We start from the raw sequence: 23797 nt of genomic DNA on the forward strand, positions 1-23797 counted from the left end.
TTCGAAATTTTTCATAAAATAATGCGCTGAAAAAATTTTTCTCGTCGAAAAATATTATATATAACGGAATCTTTAAAAAAATTAGCAACGTCTCTCACATCCGCGAGATATTCGACGCTTCCACATTGAATTCCACGAGAGCGATATTGAGACGTTCCTCTTGTACGTGCCAAGAAGCCCATCCCGGCATCTCGTTCGACATTCCTCTCAATATCATATCTCGCGATACGAGCGAGCGGCGTTCCATCGCGGGTCGAGCGGTAACTCGGATAAGTCGATAAATGTGAAAGTTGGTAAAATATGGTAACTCACTCTATGTCGAGACACTGTCTGGTCTGATGTGCGACCCCGCCGCCGCAAGAGCGCGAACAAGAGCTCGGTGTCGACCATGGTCCCCAGTTACCCCTCTCAGGCTCGTCCGTATCCGGCACGAAGTTGCCGGGCAGATAACTGCCGCCGTGTTGTCGACGATGCCTTCCGTGCCTTAATTTTATATGATGCTGCAACACAAGGAAGAAAGAGAGATGAATTTATTACAGCGCGCGTTATCGCACCGCGTCGCATCGTGGATCGCATCGGGACCGAGGTATCCCGAGGTCGCGGCCGGGGTCGCGAAAAAGATCCCGGCCTGCCGTGAGAACGTGGGTGTGCGAGGGGAAACCATTCGCGCTAAGTGCCCCCTCGTTCACCTGCGCCCTCCGCCCCCGAAGAACCGGGGGCGCGACGTACAGATGAGCTTCGAGCGTGGGTTAACAATAGCGCTCCGCATGGGGCACCTTAATCCCTCGAGGAGAAGACGGCTCACGTATCGCACAAAAAAGACGATATTTAAGAAAAGTATCTCTTAATCCAATATTTATCTGTAGACATCGTAGTTCATTTTTCTCTCATATGAGTTAATAATTTCTTTTTTATTATTAATCTTTACCGTTCTTATAATATTTGTGTTTTTGATTGCAAAATTTTAAGGATTAATGCCATCCGGACATTCGTAGAATTTTATCCATTAATTTATTTCCTAGATCACTTGTTATTTTCTGAAAGAAATAATTTTGCCAAGTTACGCGTATGTGGCATGATATTTAACGCATACTTTCTAAATTAAAATTTTCCATTAACCTTGCTAAAGATTGCGCGACAAGTCAAGGAAACCCTTGAGGACAATGTCATCGTTGTCATACTAAATTAGCGTCAAATTATGTTCCTCGACGAGAAGTCCACAAAATCCACCGCAGGCATTCTCCGCGACTAATAAGCGCAACCAGGAATATGCGAGACGAGAAAGAACTTTATTCATCGTATATCGTATGCGACATCACCCGTGTTTTAATATTATATCGATTAAATCACGACAGATAAATATATCCCCCCAAAAAAATAAACCGGTTTAAAATTAATTTTTTGAACACAGTTTGCAGTCACAAACGTACGAGATATTTTTGCCCGAACGTTTGCTCCAGAAGAAGTGGCCATATAACATTTCAATGGCCAGATCCTTTTGGCGAGTGTCCAAAGCAGTTTGCATTCGCCGGTTGTAAAGCGCACATGCGCGGTTATTTCCAATAAAATTATCAGCTACAACGCATTCAAGCACTCCTTGCCGGAGTTACGATTCCCCGTTTAACGACTCCCGCTAAATGATCGTTTCTCGATCGAACGCGCTCTCGGGTACAATCGCTGCTGCAAGCGTGCCTTGTATTCGATTATTGATCTCTGATGGCTAATTCGTCAAATTTATGGATACACGTAGAATTCTGTTTTCAATGAAATTTTAAAATTTCAGATTGTTACATAAATTGAGATAGTTATTTCGATAATTATTATAGAAGGCTCTCTTTTTAGATAAATTTGCAAAGAAAAATGATGACATTTGTAATTCCTATATTCATTAATTTAGAAATTTCTATTCAGAAGGAAAAAGATATATTTGTATAACGTAAGGTAATAACAGTTATTTCTATAATTAAAGAGAGCGATGGCTTTTAACCTGATATACGAGAAGATTTACGCTGTCTTTTAAAGCTAGAATTTGCAATTATTTGCATGAATTATTTGCCATAAAGTCATTTCATTCGAAATACCAGCAGTAAAGGATTGAAATCGTTTTATACTTCATCCCGCGGGTTAAAGAGTACTTTGTACTTGAATAATTATCGACAAAAGAACAAACAAAGAGCTGGGTAAAATATAATTGCGCGGCATTTAATGAAAGACAGATTTATTGCGCATTCCTGACAATTATACATCGTGTACAATTTATCCGGCTAAATAGTTACACTAATCGTTACATGACGCAGTGAATCATAGCGACCGCAACCATTTATGGCAATTACAGTAAATTATCTTACTTTTCAAATATGTATAAAAAGAATTATACATACAAATCAGAATACCATGTCAATAAAGATTGACTCTAATGGCATTTCTTTCTTTTTAATTTCTCAAATCTATTGTCATGTTATGTCATTATTACTGTCATAAAAAAATGTATATATGTATATATTATTAAACTTTATTAAATAAAATTTGTATAAAGCTGATATCAAAATTTTTTCACATATTATTTATCAGTTTTTAAACATTTTTACATTAAATTTTGTAATACAAAAGTATTATTATAAGATTACTGAAAGACTATTAAAATATTTCAACAATTTACAATAGTGTTATCTAAAACATCACTGCATAACAAAGCAGGATTTGAATTAATCATATACATATACAAACAACAAGTGTACTTCAAGAAGCTTATTTCCACTTGTACATCGGATCTCAAGAAAAGTACACGGATTTAATCTCTTCTCTTTCTTATCTTAGACATTATTTTCCTTGATTAAAATATTGCGTATTTTCTAAAAAGAAGCATTGTTTATAGCACAAACAATTTTTCCCTTTATTTAGTTATTTAATTATAATAATTTTCATTAGCTTTTCGATTCACATTAACGTAAGAATAATTGATTGCGATTTTTATATATACAACTTTCATTTCTTTTTGTTATAAAAACAATGTAGATAAAAATAATAAAAAAATCGCGATATCTTTTGCAATATTAGTTTGAGCATAAAAATGTTAAAAGTTTCTTTTATATTGTGATGCGCTATCCAGATCGCTAAACGCGATCGCGACAAGGATCGGGAGATAATTTGATATAATTAATTCTCTCTCCATCTCCCTGCCTTCCTTCCCTCCCCTCTCCACCCCCTTTGTCTTTCAAAATAACAATTATTTCTTTAAAAATATTTAAAATTAAGTATATTTTATCCAATGCTTTATCGTTCGATTTTTCGACTGTTTAAATATGATTCGGATTGCGCATAAAATAGTTGAATCAAAGGTGCGAATAATTAACGATAAACTCCGTTATATATTAATTGTTAATTTAATAATTGATTTACAATTTAAAATACATGTATAATTTAATATTCCGTTTGTGTATACGTCATAGTACAGAAAATATTTCGGCAACGAATTATCAAAACATAACACGGTACACGGCCTTGACGATGTAAACATTGGCGCGCTATTAACGTTACGGCTTTATTATTCTCACGACGACACTCGAACAGTAAGGAAGTAGAACGCGAGACATTCCATCAAATTTCTTTACTCAACGCGATCGCGACAAGTATCGGGAAATAATTTGATTATAAATAATTAATTATCTTTCACACACTTTAAATTTTGAACAATACGTAATTACATCATAACGAAAAAAATTCGAAGAGCGTATTTTGCGTGACATTTTAATTAAGAATCGAAATGAATAGAATCAAAATTGTTAATTATTGTTTTATCGCGATCTCTCTCTCTCTCTCTCTCTTTATAAACAATAATTATTTCTTTAAAAATACTTGATTTTTAATTATATTTTATTCGATACTTTATAGTTTGATTTTTCGACAATTTAAATATGATTCGGCTAGAGAACGGGTAATCAAATCGCAGGTTTAAATAATGATTAACATAATAATAAGATTCATGATATATTAATTATTTATTAAATAACTAATCTATAATTTAAAATACTTGTATATTATTTAATATTCGACACCGTATATACGTCATAGCACGCAACATATTTTCGGCCGCGAAAACAATAACATTGTATTCAGCCTTGGCGATGTAAACATTAGCGCGCTATTGTTAAGTTCTTACGACTTAGCTTGTTATCCTTGTTATCATTCATACAGTAACGCTCGAGCAACAAAGTATGTAGTATGTTTCTCGTAGTCGTAGTATGATTCTCGCGTGAAACGGAGTTTGATCGTGCCGAAGTTTGAAAGTGCGGAAGTGTCGTTCAAAGTATCGCGCGTACAAGTGCGGTAGTATCTTTTAATAAAAGTGCGGGAGTGCCGTTTAAAGTATCGCGCGTGTGAATCAACCTGAGAGGAGGAGGAGGCCTAGGAGAGGCATCCTGCACCGGCGGAGCAACCCAAGGGTGAGTATTATTAATTTTATATTAATTATTATAAATCCCGTACATGCATTAATTCGATTCGATCATTATTTGAACATAATTTAAACAAGAGAGACTCATACTATAAAGTTTTTATTTAAAAAAAAAGTTTTTTTAAATTTATAAAATTATTTCATATTTATATACCTTCTTATTATTATACGCATCGGATATAAAATTCGATGTGTACAATAGTAATTTTTTAAAATATTAATAAATTTTAAACGTTGCTATAATTTGGATTTTATATTTGTGTGTTGCAGACAACGTAGCCTCAAGACCAAATCTCCGCTGTTGCGCGTCAGTGCCGGTGAGTGATAAATTTTATTTTATTTTGAGGTGACGGGTCCGTAGATATTGTAGATGCAAGTGTAGATTGTAGATTGTAAATAGATCCGTTGCCTCAAAATGGATGGGCTAGAGTAGATGAAATCAAATAAGTTTCAATAGAATTTTTAAATGTACATTAAATATATTAGAAACATAATTTAAAATATAAATTAAAACAAAATGTTGAAAAAAATATAAAATATTCTTGATAGCCCATTCATCTTTATTATCATATCAATAAAAGCTTTGATAATTTTGTCATGCATTGTTTTCTATAATAATAATATGTAATTTATATTTAAAAAAATAAATAAAACATTTATGTGTCACATGGATAATTTGACGATTTAATTGATTGAAGTAACAATGTTTAATTTTAATAAAATAAAATTAAATAAAATTAATTACAAAAATTAAAAAATTATCAAAATTAATTATACCCGTAGCGTATCCTATATTATATATAATATAAATATTATTATATTATTGTATTATTAATATATAAATATTATTATATTATATTATATTATGTTATATTATATTATTTATTAATTTTATTTTATATATTTTTATAATTTTATTTAATTTTATTTTATTAAAATTAAACATTGTTACTTCAATCAATTAAATCGTCAAATTATCCATGTGACACAACAAATGTTTTATTCATTTTATTTTAGTATAAATTATCTACATAAATCCTATATTATTTATTAATTTTATTTTATATATTTCTATAATTTTATTTAATTTTTATTTTATTAAAATTAAACATTGTTACTTCAATCAATTATTAAATTTGATTGATGACTTGGCATTAGATTGATTAAAGTAGTGTATAGATTAAAGTAAGATTAAAGTTATATTAAAACGATGCGTGACAAACTATCGTGTCATAAACGAGCATAAAATTATGCTCATGTACCCCGGCGACAATAATTAGCCGGTAACGAAAGGAATTTTTTTCCTTCATCGACCTCTGATGGGGGTCGAAGCTACATCTCTGGCTAGATGTAGCCAGACTGAATATGGCCAGGATCAACGAAAGGTAGGTCCAACTGGCCCAACGGAAGCAACCTACGGTGCGTTCTATTAGAGCACGCGGTTAGGGTACGCGATTAGGGCACGCGATTAGGGCACGCGATTAGGGATCTTCAAATCTTGAATTTCTGCTGATTCAGTCAGCAAGTAAGATTGTTAAGGTTATAGGGATTGTGTAGGCATTAGAGAAAAATTAGAAATAAAATTACAATACACAATAATAATATCCAACTTAAATTTATTCTCAGGAAAATTAAAAAAAATAAATTACATTAACATTAAATATTATAATATGTTGTAATATATATTTTATGTTAAAAATATTATAAAAATATTGTGTAATTAATAATATAAATATGTATATAATATAAAAAAAATAAAATGTATGAGAAATAAAAAATAAAATATGTATAATTATCTATTTCTTCAAAATCAATTAAATCAAAATTATATACATATACTTAATATTTTAATTGTCAAATACGCAGCCATGACAGGCTTTTATTAATATGAAATAATGTGCAGCGTAATATTGAGATAATCAATCAACATCGAGAAAAAGAAGCAAGAATACTTGCGGGTATCGATTTAATATCTTTTTAAGAGTGGATTATTTGAATTGTCTTCAATCTTATCATGTTTCAATTAATAGTAAAAATATCAGATCTACAATGTATATACATGTGTCAAAAAATATATGCTCACAATATATTTTATACAGTTTCTCTCTCAAATAATCTTTATTTTAGAGAGAAAAGATATCTCATTGGTATGCCAAAGGATTTTATTGAAACTGACGGTCATCACTTGCATCTCGCTACTCATAGAAAGTTATGCAATGTAAATGCATCGTTCATACAGTTATTTACAGTCCTGGTTATGACAGCTGCAGTGAAAATTTTTACTAAGCGTGGGAGATGGTCGCGCACAGATGGGCGCAGCGCGCGCGTCATTTCCGCGTTAGTAAAAGTATGTTCGAGCTCGCAGGGAGGAGACTTTCTTCTTTGCGGTTTCTCCACGAGCATCTGCAACTTATCGTGATCGTCGCACTGTCGGGTTTGCACATACGAGATAATGCGAAAATATATAAGCTTAAGAAAACGCACAAGTTGGCGCAGATTCATTCGATTATAAAGTCATCGCGTCGTCTGATCATTTTTAACGAAGAATCAGATAAGGAGGAGATAGAATTTCTGAAATCGCTGAGTTATATCGCCACGTAAATATATTATTATAATTTAAAGTCATAAAATGAGAATTTAACGTTTAATTTAACATGAATAATATAATGAGCAGAAATGTAGAATTTTCGAAATTTTATTTTAATATTTTTACGCTATTTCAAGTTTTGTGGTATTTAAAAAATATGTACCGCTACATAAGATCATTCTCTTCCTGCATGCCTATTGCACCGAACATCTGTAACATGGCACGTCAGACCACCAAGTTGTATGTACCGCAACGTGGGAATATATAACGATAATAATGACATGTTAGCGGTATGTGTATGACTATAAAACCATCGGATGCACGACACTGCAAGATGAGTTTGTAAAAAATATGTGCGTCAGGGGAAATTCAAATACTCGCATAAATCAAATTTAAATCCGCGAAATATATTATGCGGCACACGAGGAGCAATGAGGCATTGAAATATCAAATCTTCTTCTACGTCCGTGTTTCTTAATCTTATTCATAGAAATTACGACTAGATCAATGTTTACGTAATATTGCGTATAGTTTAATTTGAAATTTATTTGTTCTATTCTTGACAATTCTTTTGAATTTTGCTATCATAATTATATTATATAAAAATATCCGGATGAGATGTACGATATTGCCAAAACTATTTTTATATTAATTCGCGTTATATGTCAAACATATCGCAGAGCTAAATGGACAGAGAATTGTACGATAATAGCAAGCGCGAACGTGATTAAATTTAGCACAGTCACTTAGACGCCATAGCAACCGAAGGCGATCGTCGGGGAGGATCCTCGTCTTAGAACTGCCGTTTAAACAGAATTGTCGGGAAAAAATAAGTTCATTGCGATTCTCACACTAATCAGCGATTATCGCGAGAGCCCGCGATAAATCGAGAAATTAAAACGTATTCTCAAGTGGTGACTAACCGCGTCGCGTATGCCGATTCGAGACATAAAGCGGGGCAGCTGCCGGAACAGATCGAGCATTTACATCATCTCTTGTGAGAGCAATGATTATTTTTATGCCAGACGCGGCCCGGCTGTTCGCATTACGACGATATGACGTGTCTTGTAATTATGTCAACTACCGGGATGCTCTCTTCTTAATTACCGAAAGTAATCATGCGATCGACGGACTTGCCGTTAATAGTTAATTAAGTTGAATAATTACATTGCGCATAATCGCGTGTCTCATTATGGCGAAGACACTCGATGCGGCGAATATTGTTTTTTGCTCTTGGGATTTTTCTGCACGGTTAATTGTACTGCGGTATTATAGAATCTACTCTGTAATTACGACTTTACGGAATGGTATCTGTATCTTTACATAATCACGCTTATTACTTAAAAAAGTATGCAACAGAGTACGTATTATAGAGTATTATTAATTATTAATTATTTATTTTAAAATTTATTAATTATTCAAATTAATACAAATTACAGAACAGTCAATTTAATATAATTATGTATAAGATTTAATCTCACTCTGTAATATATTCTATTATATTCTATTTATGAATCTTTTTAACTTCGTAAAATTTAATATATTTCACTTTCAATATCAAATTTATTCAAGTAATCTCTTCAAAAGGAATCTAATTGGTTAATCTAATCGTTGCTGAAATAATAATAAATATTTAATAATAATAAAAAAGTAAATATTTTTTAAATTTATAAATATATTATAAATATATATTATAAGTAATTTATAAATATGTTATAAATTCATTAAAATAAAAAACAATGTATATTGTAATTTTCGTAAAACGGTATCAATGACAGAATAACAGCGCAATTCATTTATTATCGATCTCGCAGTCGATTAGTGGCAGTGGTTCACTCACCATTGCTGCCTGACTGCCATGGCGAGATACGAAACGTAACCTGTTAACAGTGAAACGTAATCCAATATCGTCGAGGACAATGATCCGCAAAGAGGGTTTCTGCATCCGATCGGATGACCCTGGAAAGCTGGTTTCTTGAGCTGAGATTAATATAATCTCGGTGACAAACTACCCAATTTTGTGCAAGCGTTCGTTGCAGCATAAACGAGATTATGTGTTGTCATATTCAATATTTTATATTATTTAAAAAGTGAAATTTAATTTTTTTTTTTTAATTGTAATAATTAAGATTAATGAAGAGAGAGAGAAACACTAAATTAATATAAAAATATTAAATAAAGTAGTATAAGAAATACAAAATGTTCCAAATTTCAGAATCTGTAAAATAAAAAGCAGTAAAATCGTATTTTTAATTATTTTAATTTATTTATTTGCATTATAATGGATAAAAATAAGAGCATAATCAGCAAATATACATATACGTATGTATATATATATAGTATATATGTATATATACGTATGTATATATGTATATTTGCGACGGAAGCTTCGATTATGAATTAAATTCAAGCGCAGTTCTCGTAGATATTCTATATATATATACTCTAAATGTAATTTCATTTGGTGTGCTCAAATTCTAATGTCTAATATCCGCGCTAACAGTAGATAACCACGAACGCTTTTTATCACGGCGGTTGCCTCTGCAATGGGACGGTAGCTTCCTCTGGCAAGAAGGCAATCAGCAATCATTAATCACCGTACATTCCGACACTCTACTATCAGGAATAAGAAACAAAAAGCGCGATTTGATGCAGTTCTGCTTATGCATTTTAATATATTGAATAATAATGGCAACTATATTTTATCGATTTATTTTTTCTTTTCGAATAAAAATAATCTCGTATCTGGAAAATTGAAAATCAAATAAAATCTATAAAACACACAAGTACAGCTAGCTGCGTTAATAGCAACGTGATAACGCCGAGAGAAATAAAAGTAGTAAGAGAAAATTAAATACCTCTCAAATTATAAATTTGTTATTTAAGTCGCTTCTACGCACGCACTAGCACATTTATCTTTATACGCGCTAACTATGAGGTTCAACTTTAGACTAACGCGCGATATAAATCGTCAACAATAATTGGATGTTGTCTCGGCCAATGCATGCCATGTCCGCCACGATCTCAGGAGTTACCGCAGATGCGCGCCGCCGGTCGTACATGGAACGTGGAATTTGACGGTCGTAGAATGTTCCGTGAGATTGCGTGGCGAAGAGTTAATTAAATGGTTCGGGGAAATGGATCTCTCTCTCTCTCTCTCTCTTTCTTTCTTTCTTCCTTTCTCTGCCTTTCTCTCGTCGGACGCAAAGGGGTCAGCCGATGAACCGTGAACAGCCGGGCGCAACACGCCTCCTTCTTAATAATTGTCATATATATCGTCGCCGTCTGACCTCGCATCCGACGCAAAACGGCGGTGGGTCCACGTAATGGCGATTTCGTCTGCGAGATCGCTGATAGCCGATTCACTGGCGTAACGAGAATGAAAGATCCGTATGTGCCCGTCATATCTCATTTCCCCGGCCAATTGTTGCGAATTCCACGACCGAATGACGCGTCGGGCATCGAATGCGCACAAGGATCAGTTATCAGAACGCGATGGTATCGCGAAGGATTTTTACAGCTTACTGCAATCTTATTAAATTTGCATAGGCTTGAGATATGATAATATCGTGATATGTTGACGCAAAAATATGCATGATTTGAATCTTTTGCTTCTAGCGTAGATTGTCGATTAAAATCGACGAAGAACGACGAATCGAGCTTAAGGGACGATGCTTTTTCCAAGTTTCGATTGTGTGGTTTGTTATAAATCTTAAACGAGCATGTATACTGTATAGAGAACACATCTCTCCGATCGTGGTTCAGTAACAACACAATGCATTGCCCGATATTATATATGAAAATGTTAATTCCTTAGTTTTCCGCTATTGATGTGGCAGAAACGTTACTCAGAGAGAGAGAAGAGAGAAAGAAAAATAAAGAGAGAGAAATTATTATTCAGCAAATATATTTAATAAATTCATAATTAAATGAGACGCTTTGCATATTTTTGTTTCTTAAGCTAATGTCGATAACATATGTAAAAGTTTTATTTATAGTTAGGATTACTTTCTCAATATACTTTCTCTACATGTTTTAAATGGCAATATACATACATGAAAAAGAAAGTAATAAATAAATAGTATTTAAATAAATATAAAAATATAATGTTTTTTAATAATTAGAGATTAATTGGATACAATAGAAATAAAATTTTTTAAACAAACTCTGTTAATTCTGCTTTGGAAATATTATCTGTCATAATAGCAGAAAAATTAAAGCTCGAATACAAAATTTGTACATTATTCTCGCTGAATTTTTGTACTAAACATAACTCGAAAATGCATATTGATACTTTCAGAAAAATTAAGAAAGAAAAACACAAATGGTGTTTTGCAATTATCACATTTAGTGAATAATTATACGTTGAAGGCTGTGCTTCTATAGAAACATCAATATAGCAATAACAAGTTTCTTTTACGATGACAAATATAATGGGAATTGATGGGTGAATACACGATTCGAGTTATAGTGAAGCTATCTTTTTCATCGTACGTTTTTAAACATCGTGTAAATACCATAAGCAATGCTTTCCTCATTTTCAGAAGTACATATTGCATAATCGCGTTTGCTGTTCTCGCTAGCCATGACGACTTGTGCTCTTTGTATGCTTTACGTCATTATATCATCAGGATGTATTTTCTTATTTTTCGTTTACATAGTAAAATCGAAATTTGCTTTCAATATTATGCTATTATGACAAATTCTGTAATTAGTATTTTTAACAATACTAATTCAATATGTGAAACTTGTAAGAATCCAATTAATTTCTTTTACAAATATTATTTCTTCATAATTTGACGAGCATACGCCGGTAATATTTGCTTAATAAATACTCTTAATAAATACTCTTAATAAATACTCTTAATAAATGCTCCTGAAATTATAATTATATCAATTTTGCTTTAACGAAATAAGAAGCTACATATAAATATCAGTCAGGAAGCGATTAATAGAAAAGATACTAATTAACGTACAAATTATATACGACAGAATTAATTGCCATCAAATCAAGATAAGGTTCACTTTAACATATTTCACGCCATACCATTGCAATGTCGGTTGGTTGCAGCCGCCGAGATTGGTGGATACGTTTTCAAGATTCCTCCGCGTCTGTAATGACCACTTAACTTAGATTAGCCACGCAGTCTGGCCGGGAGTGCGCTGATGATGGTAAAAAGCCGCCATGAGTCAGTAGGGTTTTTCCCTTTCGTGCCGCAACTAATAATCTCATTGTCGATCCTCGCGAATATCTCGGGAGCGCCACTCGCGCGCGCATACATATATATACGCGGCAAATTTATAAATGTAATTTCCCTCTGACAGAGCGAAATGTCGAAGAATCTGCGGCAGATACTGCAAGGAGCGGTTTTCGCAATTGTAACCGTCTGGCAATGCCAACCCATTTACCAATGTCTCGTTCATTTAACCCATTTTTATAACGTCGCGTTCGCGAATTCGCTTTGATATGAAAAGAGACGCCGCTAATTCGCAATGTGCTTATCAAAATGCCACGTTGTCGAGTTGCGATGTGTCTTTAAACATATTATAATTAAATATTTCTTAAATTAAATTTTTATATTCAATTTATAAATTGCTTATATCAATTCGAGATTATAAAAACATGGTCAAGAAAAGGCGTGGCATTCGTCGACAATTTGTCTGAGGCGACAAGATGTGCTTCTGGCGCGAGGTAAAAAGCTCGGATATAAAAAGCTCAAGGTTTGCCGCTGATGAACACGCCGCGTGTAACAAGAGATCTCGAGTTACTTCTCGCATAAGTTATTTCCCGCGTAAGTCGGACGCGGGTCCGTGGGTGCAGGTAAAACAACGTCCACGACAGAAGCACCAACAACCGTGAGCATGCAACGAGATTACCGCGGTCTCCTTCATCCTCTGTTATAGAGGGAACGTTCGGTACGCCTCTATTTTCTTGTCCCGTCGAGGAGATCATGGAAATATCCTCTAACGAAATTCCCTCCCCTTATCCCGAAAACTTTCTCGCGATACTGTAGCTCCCATATCGGACCTAATCTGATCTCGCTTTTATGCTTTTAGCATCGTCGGTCTTATCGATCTTGTTGAACTGTTTTCTCGAGAATCGAATTTTGCGAAATGAAGACAAAATGAAGTAATCAAGATGATATCGGAGATAGCGTATATATATTTGCGAAATTATCTAACGATAAACTGTCGGAATATCATTGATTAACGTGAAAGTCAAGTTCAACGTTTTCCAAAACTGGACTTGAATAAAAATAAGTAAATCGCTTTGAAAGAGATGAAGACGGATATATTTCTACAGTCAAAAATTGTTAAATATATAAAAAGTTTCGAAAAAAGTTCGCTATAAGGATTAATGGTACATCTGGTAGTCATGGTATTATATTTAGATATCTTGGAGCTGAACCAAAATCAATGCCATTTTGTAGCTTGCAAACACACGCACACATGAAGGAAGTGCCGCGTATTCAAATATACCAAACATTACTGTCTTTACATCACGGAATAACATTTGGATATTCCTCGTAGCGAGCATTAATTTTTATATTAATTTTACACTATGTAAAATATCGGGACGTGATAAATGAGTTTAAGAAAAAGAAAAACACGGGTTGAGATTAGCACCGAAGGCCATCCGTAATTATTGGTTACGTCGTAATAGTTTACGGAATCTTTATGTTCCCTATTGTCTCGGAGATTTCCTAGGAACAAAGTGTACCAAGATAATCTGCGCAGAGACCGGGAGGCCTTGAAACCCGAACCATCATCAAAGAGAGGGCAATAAAACCTGAGGGAATGCCGTCAAGATACGTTGAGGCCCTTGTCGTGGCTTTATTCCGGGCTTCAAAGTATCTCGTGATGCTTTGAACATTGTTCTTATGCTATAAATATCACTCGTTTTAGAAATGGACTTACGTGTTTTGCGGAAGTATCGTGTACGTGTGCTGCTATAAGAAATATTAGGAGCCCCAGCGACCTGAAAGGAAAGATTATAACATTAATAATATATCTTAAAATATATGTTAAATCAAATAAAAAAGATGTATATATATATATATATATATATATATATATATATACATGATAATATTTTATTAAGTATCAATTTGACCTTTAATCCTGTGTATTATGTATTATATATAATAAGAGATTATAGATTTTTTATTTTAATATAATTTAATTTATTTTAATTTATTTTATTTATATTAAAATTTATTTTAATATAAATAAATTAAATTAAAATAAATTAAATTATATTAAAATTATTTTTATATTAATAAACATTTTATATATTATTTTAATAAACATTCATTTGATTTTAATATATATTCATCTAATAGAAGACACACAATATTTCTATGCATGTTAGAATAAATAAAATTTATGATAAAATTATTTTTATGCATGTTAGAATAAATAAAATTTACGATAAAATTAATATGTATTAATATAAATAATGCAAAATAAACAAAATTCTCATTTTCTATACGCAAATTATATTTATATTAGCTATTTATAATTATATTTAGCACAATTGATCTTGATCTAGAATTCGATGATGCTTTAATGAGACTCATTGCAACGGGATAAGTTTTATTGAAAAGTAGTTTCGCAACTTCTTACGTCAATAAGGCAGGTAGACAGTTATGTGTTACGCAGTGTATCGAACATACATTCTTGCCTCCATCTGACGAAAGTGAATCTCTTAAATGAATACGAGGTCTCATCGTAAATTCAAATTAGATGACCGGTTCGAAAGAAAGGAAAAGAGGAAGAAATAGAAAAAAAAAAAGAGAAAGACAAGAGGAGTTCGTGTATTCGGGAATGCCAAGATCAAAGAAGAAAGATTGTTCAGTAATATCTCTCCCTTCTTCCTAATTTTGTTTCGATGTATTTTCAGATTATAATCTATTTTCAACATAGAATTTTTTCACATTAATAATATAAACGGAAAATAGTTCGAAAAATTATATGCGTCGAGTCAAAGAGAGATAGAGAACACTTTGGGAAAGAAAAAGAAAAAGAAAAATTTATTGTTATTTCTAACAAAGCGCGCGTAAGTACTCTTTGTACTTTAAGAATTTCAAGAAAATAAGATCTTTTTATTTCATATTAATAACACATAAGCATAAGATGCTTTAGATAACATAAAGTGCTTTTACAACAATGCGCTGGTGGTTGAAAACGCAATAATCAATAAGAGAGAAGCAGATTATTTCTTTACATCATATCGTATCATTTTCTATAAAATATCTTATGCTAAATTCAATATCGCGTCAAATTATGTGAAATTTTTACGTATCGTAATTTTGCGATATAAATATTAACTTGCATTTATCATATACTTCCTTAATCTTAAATAATTTTCAATTATTTGTCACAAAATATTCATCACAAATTATAATAAAAACAAATCATAATTATTATTTATATTAAAAATAAAAAGAATTAAATAGAATTATAGAAAAAAAAACCTAAGAAAAAAAATCTAAACCATAATAATCAAAAGTACCCTACAAACTAGTGTGAAAAATAAAAACGAATGCCGGCACACACGAATCTCAAGTGCAATGTCTTTGCCAGCGGCAGCAGCGGTGACGATAATCGTGAATGAACATACTTGCAAGCGTGTTTTTGCAGTGTATTGGCACGCGTCGTTGCGTAACTTCTTCGAGTAGGCGTCATTCAGGTTTGGAACGATGCCCGCGGAACTGCGAATGGCTCGCTGTTATCCGGAATGGGCAAGCTCCAATATATAGGCGTCTGTTATCGGCTAGCGGTTCTAATATTTCCGCGAGAAGTGATTTATCGATTTTATCGATACCGATTTTACTTGACGGTAATTACAAGCGTTTTGTACCGCGTCGTGTTTCAAGCCGACGTACAACGGCTATTCCGCGTATCGGAGCAGTCCGAGCATAACGCGCTCTCCAATCGTTTATGAAAATTGTTCATTATTTATTTCAATGAACAGAGAAATAGAGATGTTTAAATTCTGAATCTTTTATTTAGGAGCTTGCGAGCTATCACATCGACAAAATGATGAATCGATCGGATCTAAAAATTGAATAAAGATATAAAATAAAGACAGAAAAATAGATAAAAACGAATGTGGCATTCTTTGACTGCTCTTTAAAACAATTATGTTTTAGCGTTGAATATTTATATCGTAAAAGGACAATTTACGTGGATTACTTTTCTACAAAAATGGACCGTAAATCGTGCCAAACGTAAGATGGTTATATCGCAATTTAGGGCCGCAATTATCATAACTGGTCTCAGCTGCGAAAAAAAGCTCTTAAGTAAAATAGTTTTATGGAGCACGAGCTGGAGCTACGGGTGGGATCGTTTAATTGAAACGCAGTTTTCAGCGCACTAAATGCACCTGCGAGGCATACGCTCATTTTTTTCTCACAGCATAATCGTAGCGTCGATCGACAACGACAATTTTTTTTTTTCACCTTTTCCGCCTTTTAAATCTTTGTCATGAGGAAATAATTTAATTGCGAGCCGAACTAATCGCGCACGCCAACAGCGTGGCTCTAATATATAATTACCGGTACTCGATAATCGAGCCATTTGAGTTGGAAACTTCGGAAGTGCTTCTCCGTTTGCGAAAATAATTCTCCTTCCACTCAGTACATTGCGGAGGTGGCTTTGTCGGTATATAAAGTTTCATATTGCAGTGTGTACAGTTCGCGCGCAATTTCTAGTTATGAAATTCTCTCATAAACTTCTGAGAATGTCAATAAAGTTCCGAGTATATCCAATTTGCAGAAATATGCAAATCGGTGACAAACACAAAGATGGGAATAATCTTAAGCATCTCGCGCGCGTAAAATCGGAGAACAATAAGTCACTTATGTTCGTTTCTTTTTTTTTTACGCGGAGAAATACAAAAGATAAATTACATACATTTATAAAAGAACAAACAAGATATTAAGAATATGTATAATCAATTGATTTAAAATTTGGAATTATGCGAATGTTTTTTATAAGATTTTGCAAATGATTTTTTGGTACAGAATTTTAGACGTTATTATGACAAGTAACAGACGTCTTCCAGAAACGAACACGTACTAGAATTTTAAAACAACAGCATATTTGATGTGCTATCTCGCCTTTTGCAATACGCAATTTTATCTCTATATTACAATTACTCTTAACGTTATATATTCTATTTAATAAAATTTTTATTATTAAAAATAATGATTATTAATATGGGTTTTTGTGTTAAATTAATTATGCCGCTGCAACCAATGCTCGCCCATGAAGTTCTGCTTCTAGATTGTCGGTACGTCAAACGAGATTTGGAGCCGCATGAATATGCAAATATGGGCCGCGATTCAAGCCCTGCACTCGAAACCCTCTCTAACGAGGACCCCCCACGATCGCATTCTTAAAACTTTGGCTTAGACCAGCCGTGCCTCTCTTCGACCGCGCGCGGATCCGAACGTCCAATTATACATAGCGGCCGAGACTGCATGCTGTTTCACATTGCAGCGCAGGGAATTCTTCCCGCTAGCTAATGCTATCCATAATGCGCAATTATCTACACAACTTTCAGATCGGATTCATCTATTGAAGTTTAACAATAAATCTATGCACGCTCCTATTTTCTATTTGTTATAATTTATAATTTTTATATTTCTTCAAAAGAAAAGAGAGAGAGAGAGAGAAAGAGATCTGCTATAAAAATTATTCATATAAAAAAAAATAGATAATAGTTTTCCAAAAGTGCTAATTTAAAAGATATTTTTAATTTTTTACGTCTGTCACGCGAGAAAAGAAGGGAGAAAGAAAGAAAAAAAGCGAACCGTGGCCGTGGAACGCGAGGGAAACGCACGATCGTATCCATGGAATTCAGGCGTAAGAAGGCGCATCTTTGGTCGGACAACGGGCTCATTAGTATCGCTAGAACGATACTAGCAGTATCGCTAAAAGTGGCAAAAAGGCATCGGTATGGTATGCCGACGCGAAAGAGAACCTCGGGGCGCTTCCACATCAGATTACGACTAGGTAGAGCTGGCATAAGCCTTTTGCGCGGTCTACCTGCAGATAACGGCGATCCGATAACATTGTAATTGGTTTATCGGTTATTAATAATGGTACAACCGCTCTCGCGATTGGTCTATCGCCAGGGTGCAGCATACATCGACCCGAGGCATATGTGCCAGTGTATGATAATCAAAATATCGCCATTCCACGATTTCAATTCTTTTTTTTATAATATTAATAAAGAGGGAGAGGGGAGAGAGATTTTACTGCGCGCAGATCTATTAACTTTCATCGACAGAACTTTCAATAATATCGTTTAAACGTTATGCACGAGGTAATTCATAATGAGAGAGAGAGAGAGAGAGAGAGAGAGAGAGAGAGAGAGAGAAAGAGAATCGGCTAAGCGGTGAACTTATAATATAACGAATATATTAGTCTCGAATAGAAACTTTCTGTAGAAAGTAGAACTATACGTGACTCCTCGAAATTAAATGTAAAACGGGATAATTAATTGGCGTGTAATCACCGGATCGGTATTAATCACCGGAATCGATCAAAGCACGAATGAAATGGCAACGGATGATAAGAACTGCAAAATGAGATGCCGAATTTAAATGAAGCGAGTCGAGTGTTAAACACTTGGATTAAGAAATGATTTTGGGGACACGTTCTTCTCTTCGAAGGCGAGATTATACGAACTGCAACGCTGCTAATTCGTTAATCATAAATATTCAAGAGTCAATTAGCATCCTTAGCGAAAGGGTCCGCGCACTCTTGCCCGATCAATTAATTATCGATTTCCATGACGCTTGCGTAATGACCTATTAACGATGTGCACTTGAGAATGTTCCGGCTAGAACTTTCGTCTCGAGTGTCGCGGATTCGAGTGCGCCGTTGGCGCGTAAAATTTATGGCATAAATTTCTCATAAATGCTCCTCACGTCTTGTCGTTCCAACTATTGGGCAACTACGTGTACGCTACGAGCTTTTTTTTTCAGTGTTATTTGAATTTATGCGAATTATTCATCGCGAAACAGACGCGCTGACAAAAGTTCCGCCAACAATTGTCTGATGAGATTATGCATGATGCATTGTTATGGGCATCGTGACAAATAACAAAATATCGTTTGATTCCCATTACACAAAATCTATTATTCTGCGTAATTATCGTGCGATTTATGACATTTGCGGTAAAACACATTATTATAGTTTGGATTTGAACAAATAAATGATAATTATTAGTATCTACGATACATGTCATCGTATACAATTTTGATATAATTCCGATATAATAGCGCGTGCATATTACAACACATTATAACTTATCCCGACAGCTGTTCGAGAGACCGTGTACTGCGTACATTCATGTACACGGCGCATAACACTAACCCATTAAATGCACCTATGCTATAAAATATTTTTGCCCTCGTAATCGTGGGGAAACGTTTAACATTTGACCTCTCACGCATCTTGCGGTTCCGTCGCTCGCTCGATGAACAATCCAAGGCGCGGATCGGCGATTAATGCATTACTTTAAACGATGGAGGAGAATAAAGAGCTGTAAGAGAGGATATTATAGGTGTTCGGAATATAATTCCAGATTGCACATCCGCGTTGCTGCATCCGTGACTGCTACACCACCTTTCCGTTGCATCCACGTCACCGTGATAGATAGATACGATTACGATAGATAGATTAAGCATTCAACTGTAAACTATCTGTCAGATTTTCAAAGCAGCTGCATTAGAAAAATTATGTGAGTTTTACGAGCGAAATATTCGCGAATTATTAAAATATAATAATCTCTCGCGAATATAGGAGTACAGATTTGTAGATTGAAATCGCTAATGGAATTAATTATTCACAAATAAAGAATTAGAAATCGCATCTCTATAAAGTAATTTGCGCTTTGCTGCCGCCACTCAAAAGCAGAACTCAACAACAGACTTTTTCCCAACTTCGTTTTACACACGTGTGTGTCACGTAATGAGAGTTATTTGCACGAATCGCCAGCCGTGTAATTTTCGGGAATGCGCGCGAGAAATCGATCGCTTTTTGAAGCCGGGCCGTCCACACCTTGCAATCGAGCGTGATTACTGTGGACATTGCGGTGCTCGCGGATGGACCGTAATCATCGTCGCAAAGTGCTTTCCGTCGATTACATACCAGATGTTTCACGTTCCTCACAAAGGTAATGCCTGATTTTCCTCCAACAAAACCACCGATTGTGCGCAGCCCTATTTGTCAAATATTAGAATAAATAGCTAAAAATAATTGTTGCAAAAATAAAAAAAAAAAAAATAAATAAAATTGATATAGATACGCGTACAAAAAGAAATTTTTTGAATTGAGAATATTATTAAAAAAAAAAATTATATAAATGGATCTTATTACCAAATCAAATTTTTCTAAATAAATAAAATAAGAAATATAAATTATTTAAGATACATGTGCAATCAGTATATCTCTATATACAAAATATTATATGTCATTTACAGGCTTTGCAGTTATTAAAAAAAATTGACTTTATTACGTATGATGATAGTATTGGCGCTGATATACGTGATAGAATGTGATGTCTAATTTTTATTTATAATTTTCAATTTCACGTAAGAACAACGACGTGAAATAATGGCATTTACGATGCCAATTATCCCGCGAAAAAGGTTTGGCACGGGCCGGCTCGTTGTTTCCAATTTACAAGCGCCGAGAGTGATTTTCATGGATTCAGATTAAGGCCCCGGGCAGCGTTTAAGCCGTCGTAGTTAATTTAGCGCGCCGTCATGCCGCCGCGACGTAATAATATGAAAGCTCCGCCGTCAATTTCTTTTAATGCGCGCTCTCGAGCTTCGTTAGAATTTGCCGGAATATAAACGAGCCGAACTACTTGCCATAGAAAAACGGGTCAAGACTCGTTGCCGTGTTAATTATCGGACATGAACGCATATTAAAATCTTAATAAATATCTCACTCAGCTCATAATTAAATAACGTTGCAAAAGTAAGAGATATAACGAGTGACATAATTAATGTCGTCTCATCAATAAGATGAATCAGATATCCGTTGCATTAATTTTTTTCAATCTTTTTCAGCGTAATAACATATGATAAAAGAAATTTATGTTCAGGAAATATGAATATATTACTTTTTTTTCTGTGATGAAAATTTCGGATATTTTTGCACGACAATTTGTGCACGATGCCATAAGTGCCTCGTAATCTCTTCATTATACGCATCTAAAGTTCGATATTCAGGTAACACATATTCAAGATATTTGAGAGCATCGCGCCTGCAAGGAGGCCCGCCACAAAGATTGCTATCCCATTCGTCGGCGAAAAAGAGTGTAAACCTCGACATTAGCCGGTTATCCGAATGAGTATCTAGCCCGGGGCCGGTTCTTGGGAACGTGCCAACGTTACCTGCCGATGGCCGGAGTTGTACAATGCCTTGTAAAGCGGCGGTTAGGATCCCTTTTGTGCGCTCGCCAGCCAGAGAAAATTCAAGTAATTTCGCAGCTCATGCCGTCGTGCGAACAATTGTCTTCACCTGTCGTTAATAATGCGTACGCACGTAAAGTGCGCTTACTTAAAGGTTCACGACGTAAAAATTATCGTCGCGCGTGTTCAATAATTGATACCCTCTGATTTATGGATGGAGAGTTAATGAAGCAATTTCTTAAATAGGCAACATAAGATAGATTACTCAAAATTATGAATATCGTTGTATTAAAAATATCCTTAATTTAAAATATTAAAATTTTGAAAAACTAATTACTAAAGAAAAAATTATCTCTCTATAAAAATCTAATAATTTATAATATAGCTAATACTTACCGCTATATGTCAATAAAATTAGTACAATTTTAATTCAACAACATTTACGTTGATTTATATATATCGTTTTTGAAAGTCATCTAGTATTTTTAAATTCAAACTTCCATGAAAATTGAGAAAAATGTCCAATTTACTCTTTTACGTTCAATTTATGCGTCACATGCTCACGAACAATTGGAATTAGACGCTGTAATTGCTAATTCGGGTCTATTGGTAGCAGATCCTTCCAGGAACAATAGACGCAGCGCGTATGTTCGAGATATCCACATGCCTGATGCAAGCTTAATCCCTTCGAGATATGATCGCATTAGGAGTCCTACAAGATCGTCTCCCTGGAGTGTAATCGAGGTCAGTATCGAAATGGGATTATGTCCCGGGTGTATCGATCTCCGACGAATGCAATCGTGACTGACCAGGATACCGATCGTTGTTATGTTGCGACATTTCGTCGCGACGTGCCTTAATCGAAATTTGACAGCGCACGAGGAACAATCGGGTAAATGATATCTTAATTGACACGACCATTATTGGAGCATGTATACGATAAATATTTTATCCAAGATGAAATTTTCTTGTAGTTTTACCAAATCAGCAGTAAAATTTGTATTTCTATATATCGTTGGTAGCTAGAAATATAAACGTGCTTTATACTTATATTGGTTTTAGATTTTACTGAAAGAGAAATTTATTCAAAAAGAAATTTCTCAAATAAAAAGGTGGAAAAAAAAGTAAGAAATGTGCATTTATAAAATATAAATCCTTCAACTTTCGAGATAGAAAATCGAAGACTAATATAGCATTTAAAATGAGAGATTTTTCGAACAAAATCAGAAGAAATAGGCAAAAAGTAGATCGCATTCTATATACGAATCATAGAAATCAACGTGCGGAAAAATCAAGATTGAAAAATAATTTCAGCCTGCAATATACGACTAATATTTCATAGTATGACATTTCCCGAGTCGTTTTGATCGTATTTCATCAATGAAATACTGTATTCACGCGCACGTGCGCGCGACAGATGCACACGCTGCACGTGCGTCATTAGTCCGAGGCTCCACGCATTCGCGAATTTCCGCGGGCACTCAGGTTCATTCAGCCGTGATAACAGCACCCTCGAGAGTGGCTGTGGAAAGAGAAAGAGAGAGAGAGAGAGAGAGAGAGAGAGAGAGCCCGGCTCGTACTTTAGCCGCAGGTGCAAAGTTCGCGCGTCGGTGAGAAAGTGGTCGTGACTTACGAGCCGGGTGCTAGCCCAGTCGCGGTGGTCGTAATTAATCATGCGCACGGAACGCGTACCTAATTCCATAATGATCGCAACAAGAACACATTAAGAACCAAATAAAAACCAAATAGATTATGGATTTCGCCACGAGCTTTGATAATCGTAACTCGATCTCGACTCCTTTGCTGAAACACCTACATAAGTATGCATGCATGTGAAAGCTAAATATATGCACTATAAAGAATGTTACGTGTTACATCAATTGCTTTTGTTATTTTATCATTATTTTCGTTATTATATTAAAACACATACAATTCAAATTAAAACGTAGATATTTTTATCATCTTTCACAGATTTTTATTTGCAGCTTGCCATTATTAATTTATAATGCTTTTGAAATTATAAAGACGATCTTACATATAATTTGCCTTTTTTTACGAGTAAAGCAAGCTTAAGAGATGCATGACATATACTGTGCTGGTACGCCAAGTACCATTCTCAGTCTTCGATCGTCTTCATTTACTCCTAAAAAACTTTGTGGAGAAGGAAAGAAAGTTTTCCTTGCTTCCGCCGACAACTCCAGGAATTCATCATCGTACACTCGATAATTTATTAATAAACGATGCACTGGTAATGTAATTCTAATTATCATTAATTGTCGTTAAGTGTCGTAATTTTGCGAATGTATATAGCGTAGAACG

At 34.3% G+C, this 23797-nt stretch overlaps 1 protein-coding gene across 5 annotated transcripts in view; it reads right to left on the reverse strand.

Moving 5' to 3' along the window:
* Window positions 1-23797, reverse strand: part of LOC126856179 (papilin) — a 103822-nt gene that overhangs the window by 28800 nt on the left and 51225 nt on the right. For all 5 annotated transcript variants that reach the window (XM_050604448.1, XM_050604450.1, XM_050604449.1 and 2 more), the window contains exons 2-3: window positions 13959-14019; window positions 313-500 (exon numbers count right to left, since the gene is read on the reverse strand). In XM_050604448.1, coding sequence (XP_050460405.1) covers window positions 313-500; window positions 13959-14019 — 249 coding nt within the window. The remainder of the gene's footprint in view (window positions 1-312; window positions 501-13958; window positions 14020-23797) is intronic.

This window comes from Cataglyphis hispanica, chromosome 18 (assembly GCF_021464435.1).
Source record: "Cataglyphis hispanica isolate Lineage 1 chromosome 18, ULB_Chis1_1.0, whole genome shotgun sequence".
Taxonomy (NCBI): Eukaryota; Metazoa; Arthropoda; class Insecta; order Hymenoptera; family Formicidae; genus Cataglyphis; species Cataglyphis hispanica.